The sequence below is a fragment of the Spinacia oleracea genome, chromosome 4, assembly GCF_020520425.1.
Source record: "Spinacia oleracea cultivar Varoflay chromosome 4, BTI_SOV_V1, whole genome shotgun sequence".
Taxonomy (NCBI): domain Eukaryota; kingdom Viridiplantae; phylum Streptophyta; class Magnoliopsida; order Caryophyllales; family Amaranthaceae; genus Spinacia; species Spinacia oleracea.
Window position 1 is genome coordinate 43,870,916 of NC_079490.1, and position 18,179 is coordinate 43,889,094.

Sequence of the window (18,179 nt, forward strand, 5' to 3'; positions counted from 1 at the left end):
CGATGTTTGCAAAAGTTTTCAACGAATTTCAATCACTAATTCAATAATTTTGATTCTAGGAAATCAAATGTTTAAGTTTTGATATTGGGGAAAGTTCTAAATATGTTTAGGATGCATTTAGAATGCTCTCTTATGGTTATCAATGATTAGGAATTGATTGGGAATATTTGTTGGTTGTTTTAGGCGGAGAATTCTCTTTAGGCGACTTTTGAAAGTGTTAAAGTGGCCTATCAGTTTGTTTACACAAGGTACGTACATACCTGTGTGCTTGGAATGTGTGTTAATTGTTGAAACCATGTTGAATTGTTGATAAACTTGGTTATGTTGATGTTGTTGATGAACTTAGTCAGGTTGAAATTGCATGTTTAATACTGTTGGATGAACATATTGAACTTATATTGCATTTTGAGGATTATAACATGTTAGTATGGATGATTGATGCAAACATGTTTGATTGGGAACACTAGATTACTTAGCATATGATTTAGATCAGTTGATTGTTGTTCCCTTTTAGCTTTTCACTACTTTATGAGGGCGGAGGACCTTGTTTAGTAAGTTGAAACCTTATACCCATATACAGGGGTTGATCAGTATTAAAAGAAAGATTGGAGTTAATTGGAATGAGTCTTGTTTGGTGCCTTTGTGAGTTGTATGCCTTATGTGATTGTTGAGTCATAACAGGGTGTCAATTTGTAAATCATGTAAAGTGAAACTGAGTAGCAATAGCTTTAGACTGTGCACGTCTAAAGTGACGGACAAACAGGAGTTGGGGTTCATGGTGGTAGCCCATGGCCTTTCATTCGGACCGGATTGATCACCGCGTCCTATTTTTAGTCAAACGTTCCTCGATATCGCAGGTCACCGAGGTTACGGAGTCGCGCCCGTACCTCGTCTTCCTTAGTGAAGACTTCTAGCTAGAAAACTCGGTCCATTGCCTATTTCAATTAAAATAATATTATTGCTATAAAAGTCTAGTCCAGTCTAGCCTAGTCTAGTTAAGTATGGTCGTCAGATTATCATGCTTTGTCTGCCCTTACTTATGTTCATTAGTATCATGTTAGGATTGGTTGTTTAATAGTATCATGTTAGGATTATTATTGTTTTAGTATGTAGTACTCAGCTTTGCTGATTACGTGCTTTGTTTGTGTGTGTTGATCATGGCTATGCCTTATTGATCCTGTGATGACCCATCTTTGGTGAGCAGTCTCTAAGGATCAATAAGCGTTGCCCATCTACAGGTTTGAAGATGATGCATCATTGGGATCGGGATTAGAGAGCTTGTAGTTATATTTTCTTTATTAAGTGATTTGGTTTGTTAACTTAAATTTGAAATTTGTCGTACTATTCGTATTTCCTTATTTCAGTTAATTGGTTTTGGACCTAATATGTAATAAGATTATTTATGAACCTAAAAGTTAGTTTTATGTTTTCCGCTGCAAAATTCTGAATAAGCCGTTACGTTTTCACACGGACGATAATACTTTGATAATTCCCTACAGTTATATTTAAAAAGGGTTATTTTAGAAAATGGGAATTGTCGGGGTGTTACAGTAATAGTTAACCCAAAATGCTTAAAAGTTAAGCATATATATGTAAAAGTTATCTATTTTTAAGTGATAAATTTTTTCATTTTAGTAAAACTTATTTCTTCAAAATCACTAATAATGTATAAAATTAATAATTTAACCCTTTAAATTATTTATCTATCAATTTTTTTTTACTAATATAAAAGTTAATCATAACTAAGTTAAAGTTACAAAAAAAATGATTAAAGTTATCTTGGTGTACAATAAATTTATTGTACAACTTGTGCACGCAAGACCTTTTGTTGTTATTTTGTTGAAAAATAGATGTGATATGAGTTAGTTGGGTAGTTTTTAAAATGAATGAGAGATGGTGTGGGGACAAAAAAAAATAGTGGGAAGAGAGAGGCATTATAATAATTGTGGGGTCATTCCTAATTTAGAAGTGTAACAACTAATCTGGGACGGACGAAAAAGGAATGTGTAACAACTAATCTGGGACAGAGGGAGTACGGTTTTTTCATGAGATCCCCGAACTTTTACTAGATATTCAAAATATCCCTAACTCTTCAAAAATGTATCAAATACTTCTAAGGTTTGTAAAAATGCAAAAAAATAACCTTTTGGCTAACGAACGTTAATGTCGTTAACACATTAACGTCAAATAAGAAAATTAACACATAACCCATCAAACTAATACACGTGTCAAATTTCTATTGGTGCAAAATTTGTTTTAATAAAAATCAATTGAACTTTTCCTTTTTTAATTTTTCTTTAATTCCATTTTTTTGTCTTCGATCTCTTCCAAAGAACAGCATGGTCACTGGCTCACTGTTGGGAACGCCAAGTGTTAGAATCCAAACTTCCTTTACTTGTATTTCTCCTTTCTATTGCTTTATAGGATCTTTCTAATAGTTTTCTAGGCTTTAGGGAGAATTATTATGTTACTGTAATTCCAGTGTTCACTGGGAAGATTTAGCTAATTCAAAATAAACCTCTATGAGGGGTATGAACCAATACCTCTCATCAGAAGTTGCCTTTGCTTAATTCATGTGTTGTTACTAGCCTTTATAGATATTGTGTTGTCGCATGCTTTTAAGCTTTCAAAGACCATCAAAGTCCCTTGCAAAACAGATACACTCTCGTCGTCGGTCCCGCTTGTGCCTGTTGTGCGCACACAAGCGCCCCGATCGACCCTCGACCCTCGCTCTTGTCGCCAATAGGCAAGAGTGCCCATTCTAAAGTAAACACCCGCTCGTGCCCCGAGCCTTGAGATTCACTTTCCGCACAAGGCTTGCGCCCTTGCCGCCCCATAGGCAAGAGTGCGCCGCACGGATCCAGTGTTAAAACACTCGGACCGTGACAGTTGGTATCAGAGCCAAGGTTCAAACCTAGGCATCGAGAGACCCAAGAAGCAAACTGAGATGGAAACAATCGAAGAAAGACTATCCTGGCTGGAAGGCAAGTCAGAGAGCTGGACCCGACTCGAGGAGATTGTGATTGGCCACGCCAAAGAGATAGAAAGACTCGAGGGTGCGGTCGATGAGCTCATGCAAAAGAAAGAAGCGCTTTAGGAACAATTCAACTTTGTCCAGAAGCAAGCTGAAGATGCCCAAGATAAATGCGCGACACTGATGCGTGCTGCAAGGACTGACTCGAGTGGAGGTGGTGCGATGAAGATCAAACCTCCAAAGCCTCGAGACTACAGTGGGGCTAGAGACTCGAAGGAAGTTGATAACTTCCTCTTCGACATGGAGCAGTATTTCAGAATTTGTCAACTGAGTGACAACCTAAAGGTGGATATCGCGACCATGCATTTGTCGGATGATGCGAAGCTGTGGTGGCGCACCAAGCACACCGATATCGAAGAGGGGAAAATAAAGATAGACACCTGGGAAGAGTTCAAGAAGGAACTCAAGGATCAGTTCTACCCCGAGAACACCGAGTTTGTTGCAAGAATGAAGCTGCAGGAGATCCGCCACAAGGGCTCCATACGCGACTATGTGAAATAATACTCGGCTTGCATGTTTGACATCCGTGATATGAATGAAAAGGATCGGTTGTTCAACTTTGTTCACGGGTAACAAGAATGGGCGCAGCGTGAAGTATTGAGGGCGAAAGTTGACACTCTTTCGGCCGCTATGACTGCTGCAGAGGGACTAATGGACTACTCCGCAGGGAGGGGACATCGCTCGGAAGAAGGAACAAGGGGGACGCCTACAAGCTTGGAGGGACCAACCCCAAGCTCACCCAAGAGTGTGAGAAATGACTCAAGGGTGTCGTCCAGCTTAGTCGGGGGATTCAAGAAAGGAAATGGGGGAGGAGACTCACAGAAATCCTGGTCATCACCTTCCGTATCAAAAAAGGAATCCAAAATCAGCACGCCCTTGGGAAACATTAGTAGACTTAACTGTTTTCTATGTCGAGGCCCACACAAATGGTGGGAGTGCAAACACAAAGGGGAGACCGACAACCTACAGAGGAAGTTGTCGGCCATGTCCGTGGAGGAAACTCCAAAAGAGACAGAAGAAGAAGCATGCAATGAAGACGACGAACCCCGCATAATGAGTTTCGTCTACATGATGTATACAATGGGGAAAGAGACCCGAAGACAAGAGAGGAATCCACAAACGTGATGTATGTGGACCTCGTGATAAATGGGAGGAATGCTCGATCCATGGTAGACACCGGCGCCTCTCACAACTTTGTGACCGAAGCAAAAGCCCGAAGATTGGGGTTAGTGCTCAAGAAAGGAGGCGGTAGCATGAAATCCGTCAACTCCAAAGCCAAGCCGATTCTCGGTGTGGCTGAACAGGTGGAAGCAAAGTTGGGAGACTGGGAAAGAAAAATGAACTTCAATGTCGTCAAAATGGACGACTTCAACCTTGTACTTGGATTGGAGTTCCTCCGCTCCAGCAAAGCAGTTGTAATGCCTCACTTGAATTCTTTGCTTGTAGCAGGTGGACAAACTTGCCTGGTTCGAAGTACAGGTACTCCCACAAAGACAAAAGAGAAGGGTCGATTCCTTTCGGCAATGCGAGTGATCGAGCCACTCAGAAAGGCGACATCCCAGATACCCCTTCGCATCAGAAACAAGAAACAAGATACAAGCTCAAGCCAAGTCGCTCCGAGCCAGAAACCGAAAACAAGGAAGACTTGGATTCACAAGATTCACCAGCCTATCAAGACACAACAAGATTCAAGAAGACGTACTCCAGCAACCGCCATCAACCAACGGCGCAGAGAAGACTACAGAGTTTAGAATAGGAGCTTTTTCTTTCATCTTTTGTAACTCTTGTAAGTCGACGAGGGCGTCGACAACTTAAGTGGGGGAGGATGTTAGAATCCAAACTTCATTTACTTGTATTTCTCCTTTCTATTGCTTTATAGGATCTTTCTAATAGTTTTCTAGGCTTTAGGGAGAATTATTATGTTACTGTAATTCCAGTATTCACTGGGAAGATTTAGCTAATTCAAAATAAACCTCTATGAGGGGTATGAACCAATACCTCTCATCAGAAGTTGCCTTTGCTTAATTCATGTGTTGTTGCTAGCCTTTATAGATATTGTGTTGTCGCATGCTTTTAAGTTTTCCAAGACCCATCAAAGTCTCTTGCAAAACAGATACACTCTCGTCGTCGGTCCCGCTTGTGACTGTTGTGCGCACACAAGCGCCCCGATCGACCCTCGGCCCTCGCTCTTGTCGCCAATAGGCAAGAGTGTCCGTTCTAAAGCAAACACCCGCTCGTGCCTCGAGCCTTGAGATTCACTTTCCGCACAAGGCTTGCGCCCTTGTCGCCCCATAGGCAAGAGTGCGCCGCACGGATCCGGTGTTAAAACACTCGGACCGTGACACCAAGCCACCGCCCGTGTCATCTCTCGTCATTGATGTTCTTGCTAGTGTATTACGCCGCCTAAACATTCCATCTCTTCTACTCCTCTTGTCGCCATCCTCTCTCTCTCTCCTCTACCAACATTCTCCTCATGAATTCCTAACTATCCTAAGATCCTGCTACCTCGGGTTTAATTTCCTATGGTGGAAGGATCCCCGACGAGTGGTGTCAAAGCTTTGTGCTAATGGAAGAATATATCGTAGTTAGGGTGGGATTTGGGGTGGTTGAAATTGTTAGAGTGAAATTAAGTATTGGAGGAGAGAGAAAGGATAAACCCCTAATCGGGAAGAATTGGGGAAAGAGAAGGAATTGAAGATGACGTTGTTGAAGGAACTTCAGGAGACAAAAATACATTAACAGAATTTGAGAGTGGAATGAAAGAAAAAGAGTAAGAATTGGGGAGGCAGTTGGTGGATGATTTGCGATTAAGGTTCTAGTTGAGATTTCAATTCTTTGGAATTCGCATTATTAGAGCTTCAATTGATTATTGCATCAAGATTTGTGTGATAATTTTTGTTGTTCAAAGGAGATAATGATGATGATGATGATGAGTGAAAATGTATCTTACCAGAAAACGAGGAAGAGGAGGGCTTGAGAGGAGATGAGGGAGAAGGGAGAGAGGAGATAAAAAAAAAAAGTTAATTAATTGTAAGTTATATTGTTGCTTAGGGTTAATGGTTAATCAGTAATAAGTTTTAGGGTTCATTTGACGTTAATATATTAACGGCTTTAACGTTCGTTAGTCAAAAGGGTATTTTTTTTTGCATTTTTACAAAACTCATGGGTATTTGGTACATTTTTGAAAAAATGAAGGTATTTCGTGCATTTCGTAAAACCTCAGGGATATTTCATGAAAAACCCAAAAAGATATACTCTCTGCTTGGAATGGAAATCAGATTCGAATGCGAACCGAATTCGACCTGATCCCGAAAAAAAGTCTGATCCAAATACGATTAAAAAAGTTTGAATCCAAATATGATTAAAAGTATCTAAATCCGAACGGGAGGTTGGTCATATTAGGAGTCTGTGGCGGCTCCAACACGAGTCCGGATCCGAGTCCGAATCCGGCCTGAAATTATTTCAATCTGCATTATTTTTGACAAACTTTTATATAAGGCAGTCTTACACAAAAGACCACCTTGGTGTCATATAAGTTAAGCAATGGAACTAATTAGTTAAGCACTAGAACCAATTAGTTAAGCATTGAAACTAATTAGTTAAGCATTGAAACTAATTATTTAAGTAATGGAACTAATTAGTTAAGCAATGAAACTAATTAGTTAAGCAATTAAACCAATTAGTTAAGCGATGGACCGATTAGTTAAGAATCAAAGCGGTCTTTTTGGTAAGGCGGTCTTACACAAAAGTTACCGTTTTTTCATATATATATATATATATATATATATATATATATATATATATATATATATATATATATATATATATATATATATATATATATATATATATATATATATATATAGCTTTTTTAGGTAAGTTCCCAATTTAATTTAATCTATCTAATATATATAATTAAAGTGAGTTAAACCCATTAATGGGTATAAGTTTTACAAAAATTACCAAAAATCACCAATTGGGATCTCACTTTTTTTGGGTCAATAATTGGGGCTTAATTAAGGTTAGATTTTCGGTAGGTTAACTCACCTTTGACTCAAGGATGACTAGTCTTTTATGCATGTGTTGCGTGCGTGGATTTTAGAATGCATGAAACCAACATCAATAAATCATTATTTATTATCGTAGAATGACTACCTCTTTTTTTTTCTTCATAAAGTATTTTAACCAGGTGTTTAATACCCGTTGCAAGATTTCATCACAAATGTCTGATCCAACATAATTGTTAAAACGATCTATACAAACAAATTTGTTCGTGATTTTTGTTGTCAAATCAAAGTTTTAACAATTACTTGAGGTATAGTGGTATATATTATTCATCATGATTTTGGTTTAGATAATAATTTATTAATTACAAACTTATGAAAAGCCTAAGTTCTTTGGTCATATTTTTTCTTGTTTTATAGATGATAGATTGTCGCTATCAAAGAAAAAGAAAGAGATGCTAGATTGTCCATGTTAGGGTATTTCTTGTAGTAATAAGTCATAAATAATTTAGTACTACGGAGTACATGTGTTTTTTTTTTTAACAATTTCATGTGTTATGATGGATGAGAATGATAGAATCTTTATTGCATCAATGCTTTAACAATAACATATGATAACAAATAAAAATAAATAAAAAAATGTTGTAGAAAGGTCGATTATAATGTGAAACAGATTATATTAGCAAGTAACATATGAACACCATTTCATCTATCTCTTTAGTTTCTACAAAAAATTAGTATCAGAAAAGTAGAGAACTCGATTAATTATTAAGGAGTAATAAAAATTATGAAAATATTAAGCAATAAAAGGGATAAGTTGAAAATTTTGAAATGAAATGATAGGTTAAGATCCACCAAATGTGTGATGATTGTAAGATCGTAATTATAAAAGAAACTAATTAATAATATATTTGTACAATTAGTAGTTATTCAACTACAACCAATAATAATGCTCAATACCCTATAAAGTAAATGTATAACATGGTCGTACATTAGAGATCAAATAAAGGGAGAGCGAAATTGTAATATCCCGAATTTTTAAAACTCGATTAATTATGCTTAATTATTTTTATTTAGCTTGAAATCGTTTTAAATCCTAATTTCGAACTTTATTTTAATTTAACGAAGTTTTCTTTCTCTTGAAATTTTAAGATTGTTACACGATTTACTTTTGGGATTTTATAATTTAATTTTTATATTTACGAGCTTAACGACCTTTTTAAAATCTTAATTATTTTCGGATTTTTAATAATTTCGAAACGTTCTTATTTTATTCGAGAACTAAATTTATTTTTCGTTAACAATATTTTATTTTGTAAAGAATTATTTTAGTTAAACATTTCTATTTTTAGTGGTTTCCAAAAATAGCAAAAATTTCAGAAATTATGCCTAACTTAGTGAAATTTTGAAAATGCCCTTGAGGAGAAAAACTCCATTTTTCTTCTTCTTCCTCCTCTCCACGTATGCTTCCACTCCCTTTCCTTGAAATTTGTCTACATTCATGCCTTGGAGACCAAGGACTTCTCCTTGTTCATCACTCTACCTATTTACAAAATCAGATTTTCAATTCAATTCCAATAAATCAACAAAAACACAAATTCAATTCCACTCTCCTTGTTCATTGGTTAACCTATACCCTAGACCTTTTAATATCTGAATTCCTTTCCTTTTTATTATCGTCGTAGTTTTAATATACAAACCAAACCCATTTTCTTGTTTCCCAATAGTCTAGACCTTAGTTTTAGTAATAGAAAGAACGCTTGTTTCCCTATGCATACGATCCCTACTTCTCTTGATGTCTTGTTAGTGGATTTAGGTTTATCTTTGATTAGGTAATACGACTTTAGCCTGTCAAATTTTGTCGCCGTTGCCGGGGAAACGGTTTGATTTTCTGCTATTAATTTTGTGGTCTAGATTATTTTCTTGAGTCTCGGAGAACTTCCAATTCTTTGTGACCATGTATATATTTTATTTTAGTTTAGTTTTTCATTGAAAAAAATGGATTATTATTCTTTCCCTCAATTTGTAAATGAGCCTTTGTGGGTGTATTTCGATAGACTAAATGATTTTATTGGTTACCACAATCTTAATCTTTGGGATTCTTGTGGTTTCGCTTATGGTGGTTTAAATGAGTATACAAGGAATGTGATAGAAAGTAGAGTTAATGGTGATTTTCGAGCCTTGGCTTTGGATGATATGTGGGATTACTTATGTGGTTTGCAAGGGATTTGTATGAGCGTGAAATGGTCATTCATGTTCCATGTGCTAATCCAAATTATGAGCATAATCTACATGTTTCTACCCCCTTTCCCTTCAATGTTTGTTATAATGAGGTGCATTCTAATGTTTATGATAATCATGCCTATTCTAATGACTTATATAACCCTTGCATGGATATCAATGTTTTGCCTCATGATTCCACTGTTGCTTCTCCCATGTATTATTGTGAACCCTTGCCCAATCATGTTAAACCCGAATTAGAAAGCAGAGATAGCTTCTTAGAGGAATTAAGAAGATTAAAATCTGAGATTGAGATTCAGTGTACTAGATCTCAAGAGGCTACTAATGAGATTATTAAAGCTAGTAAGGCTACTCTTGAGAGATTTAGAAAAATTCAAGAAATTATTGAAAATAATGATTCGAGTTGTGTTGGGGATGAGGGTCAACTGAGTGAAGCCATAGGTAACCAAGAGTGTGAGGAACTTATAACGAAGGTTGGGGATGAGTTGGAGGATGATGATGTGACTTTTGGATCAATGGATGAAGGATTTGTTAAAGTTGAAAAGCCATATGTTATAGAGCAAGTCTATGAGGAAGTTGAAGTTGATAAAACCCTTGTTGTTGTGTCAACCCCTACCCCTCATATTCCAAGTCCAAGAAGGGTTATTTTTAGCCTCGTTTACACCGTCTCACTTCCCTTCTCTTTCCTCATTAAACATTTGCTTGAGGAAATTCCTCCTCCCCCCGAAAATTAAAAGCCCAATGACCCAATAGAGTTTGTTCCTCCTTGTGAATCTTTTGCAGGTACTTGCAGTAGTTACAAAGAAGAGGTGGATGCTTTGAAAATAGCTGTATATGGTGAAGATCTTGTCTACCATGAATTCAAAAACACAGAGAGAGCTATTTTATTGATCATTGAGGTTGAAGAATCAATAGTCCGCAAAAACAACTTCCATAAGGAGAGTATGCCTACTTCCTCTTTTCCTTCTTTCTCCCATTCTTCTTTTAATATTGTTTTTTCTTTTTGTTCTTCTTCCTTTAGGCATCCCACTCCTTACTAGCATAGAGTCTGTTAGGACTTTATGCAAATTTTGTTGTTGATTATCGCGCATGTCCTGTTGCACGAAAGATGTGCCAGTGCGCATGATAAGCTTATGCGCTCGTTGGTTGGTTATTTACTAACCAAGGTCGAGCGAAAGGTATAGAATACTTGGACCCGGAGGGGTTCAATGATTATTGAGACCCTCGATCTCCACTCCTTTAAGCACTAAGGACATTGCTGAGTTTGGCTTGGGGGAGGTATGTGTTATTGCTTTCTAGAGTAGTTTATCGCTTTTGAAAAAAAAGGAACAAAAATACGTTCCGATGAGTACAAAATCATGCTTCCCTGTGCCCCTTGATTGAAAATTGTTTTGATTCTTGGTTTTTGATGACGAGCATTGTTGATTTGTTGACCATGATTTGAGATTCGACTATTTTGATGCCTTCACATGAGTCAACTTTGACTATCTGTTTGTGCACTTGGTGCTTGGCTAGTTGATTTGGTTAGGAATGTGTTGTTGACCCTAAAGTTTTAATGATGACAAAGCAAACTCCTGACTATTGGTTAAGTTATGTTGCATAATAGGTTGCAAGATCCTTATAGGGATAATGCTAAGTTAAGGAGATCCTGAGTTGGATAAACTAAGCAACGTGGAATATAAGCAAGTATTTGATCCATGTCAGACATTACATTGAAGAATTAATCATTAAGCAAGCTTACAAAGGCAAGATCCTTAGGCGAGTTCCTAAGGCGAGATCCTCATATATTATGTGGATCCTCGATGTTCTAGAGAAGGAACAAACTGTGAAGACTTCGAGTGAAGCTTCCTAAATGTGCAACATGAAGACTATAACATAGGAGATTATGTTTAGGATTTATGTAAGTATTTAATAATGTTTATACGTGGTTTGGAACGAAAGGAACATACATATTTTGGTACGTTTTAAATGAAAATATTAATTGTAAATATAGAAGTGTTTTAAACAAGAAAATCTTTGTTAATAAATAAAATGAATTTAATTAATAAATATAAACATAGGATTCTGATTTACATTCTCCTTGTTTCTCAAGCAAAAGATTTTCCATGATTCTTAAAACTCTCCCCAGTATTTTCTTTAAACGTGCAAGTAGTGTTTTGATTTGGTCTCCCTGTTTCTCTCCAACTATGCCCATGTTATTGAGCAGTAACAGTTAGTGGGTAGTTGAGGAGAACGTGGGTATCCAACCTTAGGTAAAACTCCTCTATAAAAGGAGAAGAGTTTTTTCTTTTCAAAATACAACTAATCTCTACAAAATATATCTTAAAGAGCTTAAACGTTTTAAAAGAATCAGTTTGCAAAATAGATTGGTCCTTGAGTTCCTTATTTCTATAAGCTTTATTATGTATTAGAGTTTATCTATCATATTGTATTCACTACTACAAATCCCGCCCTTTATACGCTTTTTAGACCATTTAACGACGCCAAAAAGCGTCGAGAATATAGCCCTCGACGCTTGCTGGAAGCGTCGAGAAAATTGAAGTCGAGAATTTTCTCGACGCCTTTAAGCGCTGATAGTAGAGACGCTTTTCTCAGACCATATTTCAATTCTGGCGTCGAGAACCTCGACGCTTTTAAGCGTCCAGACGTATTATATTGCTGTCGACAACATAGTTTTCCCGCTATGCCCACCTTTTAACTACTTAATTTCTCGACGCTTCAAAGCGTCGAAATATTTGGATTATCTACGCTTATAATCGACCAAAAATTTCTATTGGCGTGAGTTTTAATCTAAATGAGCTTTATAACACGACTCCAAAAAGCGTCCACACTTGTTTGTATAACCTTTTTTTTAACCACATATTCGTGTATCGCATACATGTTCTTTTTATTCCACGTACCTATTCCTGTATCGCATGTATATAATATATATATACATAATAAAACATTATTCATCACTATTATAAATTTAAAAATTAATAACTGCAACACAAGATCAATGAAACCTGATCGAATTGTGAATAATTGGTCTTCAATTAACAATAAAATTAACTTACAAAAACTTAAGTAGTTAAATTTCATAGTGCGTACACGTATGTTACTAACCAGAATCCAAACATACACACATCTATATCACTAACCGAAATCCTAACCAAACAGTCCAAAACAACATCATAAATCAAACCCAAGAAATTAAAACTAAAACTTAAAAAAACTAACTAGCTAGGATGCACTAGTAGATTAATGATAAATTGCCGCACCTGATTTGCCGCATTATTTCACCTTTGCTGCAAATTACAATGTATTTGCCTCATTTAAGTTTAAAAATGCGAGCGATTTCCTTCAATATTGCATAAAGATCCAACAATTCCCTAAATACGTTACTTTTTAAGTTATTTCCCACCATACCGTCCACGTAAGCAAGGGAGAAAGAGAAGTAATTTTTTTTTTTTTTTTCCGGTTCAGCATTGAACCGCTATATGAGATAGCGGTTTCGTTTTAAAGCAAACCGCCATCTGAGATGGCGGTTCAATGTTATAAACCGCTATCTCAGATAGCGGTTTGTATTAAAACAAAACCGCTATCTCAGATGGCGGTTTACTTAATTGTAAATTATTTTTAACATGAATTACAGTTTAAATAGAAATATAATTTAGAAGTAACCTCTTGTGACATCAATTGTGTCTGTAGCTCAGTGGATAGAGTGTTTGTTTCTTTTTAACCATTTATTAATATTAATTATAAACATTTCCAAATTTAACTTATCAACATTAGTGTCTGTAGCTCAGTGGATAGAGTGTTTGTTTCCTAAGCAGAAGGTTGTGGGTTCGATCCCTAGCTGATGTATTTTTTTAAAAAATCGATTTGAGTGGACGGTATGGTGGGAATTAAGTTAAAAAGTGGCGCATTTTGGGAATTTGACGTTCTTTAAACAATATTGAAGGAAATCGCTATTATTTTTTAAAAAATCATTAATTAATTACCCCTCCCGGCCTCCCCTGTCACTTTTTGTTCCCAACCCTCCCAGGCCATTCAGCGCTAAATCACGAAACCCTATCTTTCTCTCCCAAACTATCCATATGTCGCCTCCGAAGAAGACAGCCGGCGAGGATCCGATGTTGCTGCACCTATGAGTCACGTACCGTTGCCTTATTATTCTCTTTGATTGTGGTTGCTTCTCCTCCTTTCTATTGTTTTGATATGAAAAGGTAACAGTCTCCCTCTCAACTCTCAAGGTTAGGTTTTTGTATGAATTACGTTTAAGATAAAAAAATACATCTTAATTTTGGAAACAACCCAATGAATTATTGTTTTCCCTTCAAATGCAGTTGTTTTTTCGGATAAATTGGTTAGATTTCGTTTAATTTTCGTCCATTTTACACCATTTTTTCTATAGACAATTTGGGATTTGGGTTCTCTTATTTTTTAATCGAAAGAGGGAAGAACTACTAATCCAGGGTTTCGTTTTTTCTTTTTCGTTCAGAATTAGGATTTGAGGATGCTTAATTATCAGGATGTCATCGGCAAACTCTACAATTAGATTTTGGGATGCATCGAGTTTGATTCTATTTTGCTGATGCTACTTTTCTTGAGGGAAATTCTATTGTTGTTCCTCTGCTAGGAGTGTTGGCATCGGTAGGCTTCTCTTTTTTCTTCTTTAAGATTTACATAATTTTTAGTGTTAATTATATTTGCTGACTGTCTGAGGTATTTATTAATCTGTGATTAGTGAAAAGTAGTATGTGGAGGACTGTGGCTAGTTTTATTCATTGAATAACATGTAAAAGTTTTATTTGAGTTGTTGTAGATGATACAAGTTGGTGTGAATTGGTTTAGATCAACAACATTTTCTTGGTCTGTGTAGAAGCTTGGGATTTGGCTCTTGTTTCAGGGTTGGTTGTGCTTGCTATGGTCAGGTTCTGGCTGGGATGATTTGTAGATGGAATAGGCAGATTCTAGTGAGTTATTGTCCTGGATAAAGCTAACTCGATCTGCTGCTGGTTTTAGATGATGGCAGGGGGGTGGATTTTATAGGCTAGTTGTTTATTGGTATGCTTGCTATAATGCTACCTCAACTCAGTCATTAGTTATTCTTTCTTGTTTTTGTAGTTGGGGTTTGTAATCTGGTTCTAGGGTGGTCAACCCATATGGGTGGGTTGCCGGTTCAGGTGTATTTTGGTGATGAATTGATTTGATTACTCACGAGTAGAAAAACCATGAAATACATCGGCAACTTTTTATCAGCTCATTTGATTTTCTTACAACTAAATGGGGAGTAGTTTCTAATTTATTTACTAATTTGTTGACAACAAATGTTTCTGAAAGGTTTCTCTAGAGACCTCGAAGCTGCTCATGCAAAGGCCAGTTGGAAGGAGAGGCGGTGTCAATTACTCTAACAAAAGAGGGAAAACTACTTGCAAATGCATACCATGTATGGAATTGGTAAGAACTAAGAACTCTTTAATTGTTTTATATCTAGTTTTAATTTCGAATTCCTTTTCTTCCGAGTCAAGTTTAGTCATAGTAATCTTTATGAATCTATATTTTCAAAGTTGTGATGTTGTTTAGATTCAGTCACAAAGTTTAAAGGCAGGATTAACTAATAAACTGCATTTTTTGAGTTTTGGTATGTAGTTCCTCTAGGAACGTTGAGGATAATAGAGGAAGAGGATTTTTTTTGTAAAGATCAAAGCTTCTCTGCAAAATTATGAGTATTTAGATATAGGCTAATCATAAGTTTTAAGTGTTTGTCTCTAACAAATGGTAAGAACTTTGTGTACGTGCACCATTCTTCATGAGAAATATCGTAGTCGTAGTTCACAAGTGCGCGTCTGAATGACATTCTACGAGTCTGCATCCTGTTTATCTGATTGTTCATACAAGTATTTGATTAGTGGTATTCTGTTTATATTCATTTTTGAGTTCTCTGATGTGTAATCCAATTTGGAACATTAATAATCTCATCATTTAACCTCAAAAAAAAAAAAATTAAACTAACACATGGTAAATATAAACAAAAAGCCACTACTATCATTCTGATCACAATACAATATAATGTCTCATAGTTCTTAAGAAAAAAGGCTAAAGTTGGAAGACTTAAGATGCGTTGGTAATCCCGTGTAAAATCCTAATAGAAGTACAAAGATGAGAGGAGGAGAATTATAGAAGGCAAGAAAAATGAATTATAAGTAGACGGGTAGAAAAGGGGGATAGGTTTTAATGGGGAAATGGATGAAAAGAGAATCAAGGGTCACATAGGATGAACATCATTTGTGAAGTTTTTTTTTTATAGGAACATCATTTGTGAAGTTACGCACATTGGCTTCTTTTTTTTTTAAAGTAAATTTAGGCATGTAATTCGGTAGATTTGGTATATAAAACGCTTAGGAATCCTCCTAGTATTCCATAGCTTTTCTAAAATATAATTTTTAGAATAAATTTAGGAGTAAGAATATAAAGCTGTGGGCTATCATAACCAGTTATCTCCTTTTTTATTAATATGGGTATTATATGACGTTGTTCTAAGATAAGTGTTTCATATCCCTCAATAAAACAGTTAACACACCCCACCGTTCTATATTTAATGTTATGTATTCCCATATTTGTAGTAGTGACCATTACTTTCATCTTTCTTCATATCTTTTCTCCTTTGACACTGTCATTATAGGGTATCCAACTGTCCATCCTACTCCCGAGTGTAAAATTACTCTTGGAATTGTGGTGGCATTTTGAGTTTCTCATCTTTCAACTTTTTCATTGGGTAATATAGGGGTTGTGGGTTCTGTGCGTTATGTATCTGTATCATCTCATTCTTTTACTGATGTATAGGCTATAAGTACTTGTGGTGGCATTTTGAGTTTCTCATCTTAAGACTTTTTCATTGGGTAATATAGGGGTTGTGGGTTCTGTGCGTTATGTATCTGTATCATCTCATTCTTTTACTGATGTATAGGCTATAAGTACTTGTGTAGGCTTTAGAGGAAGTTAAATATACATCTTATAACTCGTTCTGCATCTTATTCCTTGTCTCCAGGATATGTTCAGAAGATATCGGCTATAAAGGGTCTTAAAACAAGATGCAACCTGTGATGAAACACATTTAAGTCCTCATGCTACTCATTTTAATAGGATTATCCAGTTGTGTACTCTTCAATAGTAAGAGGATATTTTGTTGTCATTCTTGTTAATTATTCATTGGTAGCAAACAGATTGTAAATGGGCATTTTCAGCTAATTTAACCCCAAGGAGTTGGAATGTATTATAGTTTTAGGCTACAATATTAATGTGTGGCTGCTGTAAATTTTTTTTAAAAAGAATTCACAACATTTACCGCGTTTTATTTACCGAAATGCAGCAATTGATATTTACATTTGCCCCATTTTTTTTGAAAAAAATGCTGCAGATGACTTTTTTTGCTGCACTTTTTTTGCGCGGCAAATGATATTCACATTTGCAGCCCCCAATGTTGCCGCACCACGAATAACGCTGCAAATGAGGCTTTTTTATGCGCGGCAAATCCCCTTTATTCTAATAGTGATGTACTATATATACTAAATATATATAGATGATCGATGGTAGTAGCTCATATGAAGCTCAACTGTCTTGGCCTTCATGCTGCTTTTGCACCTTATTGAAGGAAATAATGCCCTTGGTCCAAGTATGCATTTAATGATAAGTCTAATAAATGTGGTTCATTATTAATTATACAAGTTAATAATTCAGTGAGATCAAGTGAACTGAATGCCTAGCTAGAGGCCGTTTCAGTTCAAATTAATCCACAACTTACTCTTGACTGAACCCGTAGGGTCACACAAATAGTACGTAAACGGATCAAGTATTTAATAGCATTACATACTCTATCTAATCAATATTCGGAATCGACGGATCTTGGTTTCAGTGGGAGCTGAGATCGTCAAAGGCAAGTAAATGAATACTCCGGAAACGATGATATTGCCGGCAACGGAAATATGGATCGTATCGGAAATATAAATATTATCCAAGTCGTAGATGTTGCCGGAAACGGAAACATGGTACGTATCGGAAAATATTATCGGAAATGGAAATATTGCCGGAATCGGAAATATTGCCGGAAACGGAAATATTGACAGAATCGGAAATATTATCAGAATCGGAAAATATTAAATATTTTTTCGAGACGGAAATTAATTCCGGAATCGGAAATCTTAAATATTGTTCGTATCGGAAATGAATTCCGGAATTGGGAAATTAATCGGAAGCGCGTCGTACGAATTAGCATCGGACGAGCTTGCTAGACGAAGGCCCAACACGAAGGCAGGCCCGCGTCCAGCAAGGCAATCGCGCGCCACAACACGCCCAGCCCAAGGCTGCCCCAGGCCCACCACAAGGCAGGCCCAGCGCGCGCTAAAGGGGGCAGGCAGCTTGTGGGCTTCGTGGCCGAATGGCTGCGTCGCTCGGGCTTCGCGCGCGCGCATGGCGCCCCTCGTGGGCTGCTGTGCGTGCGTGTGTGTTTGTGTTCACATACGAAACCTAAAGCGTATATGATTCGTTTAATGATTAAATTTCCTAATCCTAAAAAGATAAATTATTTAAATAAGAGTTCTGCTAGGATTCTAATTTAATTAATTCGTATCCTAGTAGGATTGGATTGCTTATTCCATGGCCTCTAAATATGAGATCAAGGCTCATAATTTATAACGAGTTTGAAGTATTCAAAGGTAAGAATTTGAGCAAAAATTCAGTCATACACCTTGCCCATAATAGCCGAATATTTTAGTACCTTAAGGGCGATTCTAGTTGGTCAATCTTAAGGCGGATCCGAACGTGCTGTGGACTTTCTACGGAGGGATGACACTTGTAGTCCTAAAGACTTGTTCTTGTTCGGTTCGGGCGCAACAAATGAGGGCACGCTACAAAGAGTA

At 36.5% G+C, this 18,179-nt stretch overlaps 1 protein-coding gene and 2 long non-coding RNA genes across 3 annotated transcripts; all 3 read left to right on the top strand.

Moving 5' to 3' along the window:
- The first annotated feature begins 183 nt into the window (after window positions 1-183).
- LOC130459924 (uncharacterized) lies at window positions 184-1,431 on the top strand. Its single transcript, XR_008919666.1, has 2 exons — window positions 184-248; window positions 1,205-1,431. It is a non-coding gene; the product is annotated as an uncharacterized lncRNA (long non-coding RNA).
- A 2,727-nt stretch (window positions 1,432-4,158) lies between these two features.
- On the top strand, window positions 4,159-4,785 carry LOC110789350 (protein DNA-DAMAGE INDUCIBLE 1-like). Its single transcript, XM_021994007.1, has one exon. It carries the CDS (start codon window positions 4,159-4,161, stop codon window positions 4,783-4,785), a length of 627 nt encoding a protein of 208 aa, XP_021849699.1.
- An 8,492-nt stretch (window positions 4,786-13,277) lies between these two features.
- LOC110789355 (uncharacterized) lies at window positions 13,278-16,646 on the top strand. Its single transcript, XR_002533575.2, has 4 exons — window positions 13,278-13,487; window positions 13,763-13,914; window positions 14,605-14,721; window positions 16,313-16,646. It is a non-coding gene; the product is annotated as an uncharacterized lncRNA (long non-coding RNA).
- The last annotated feature ends 1,533 nt before the right edge of the window (window positions 16,647-18,179 follow it).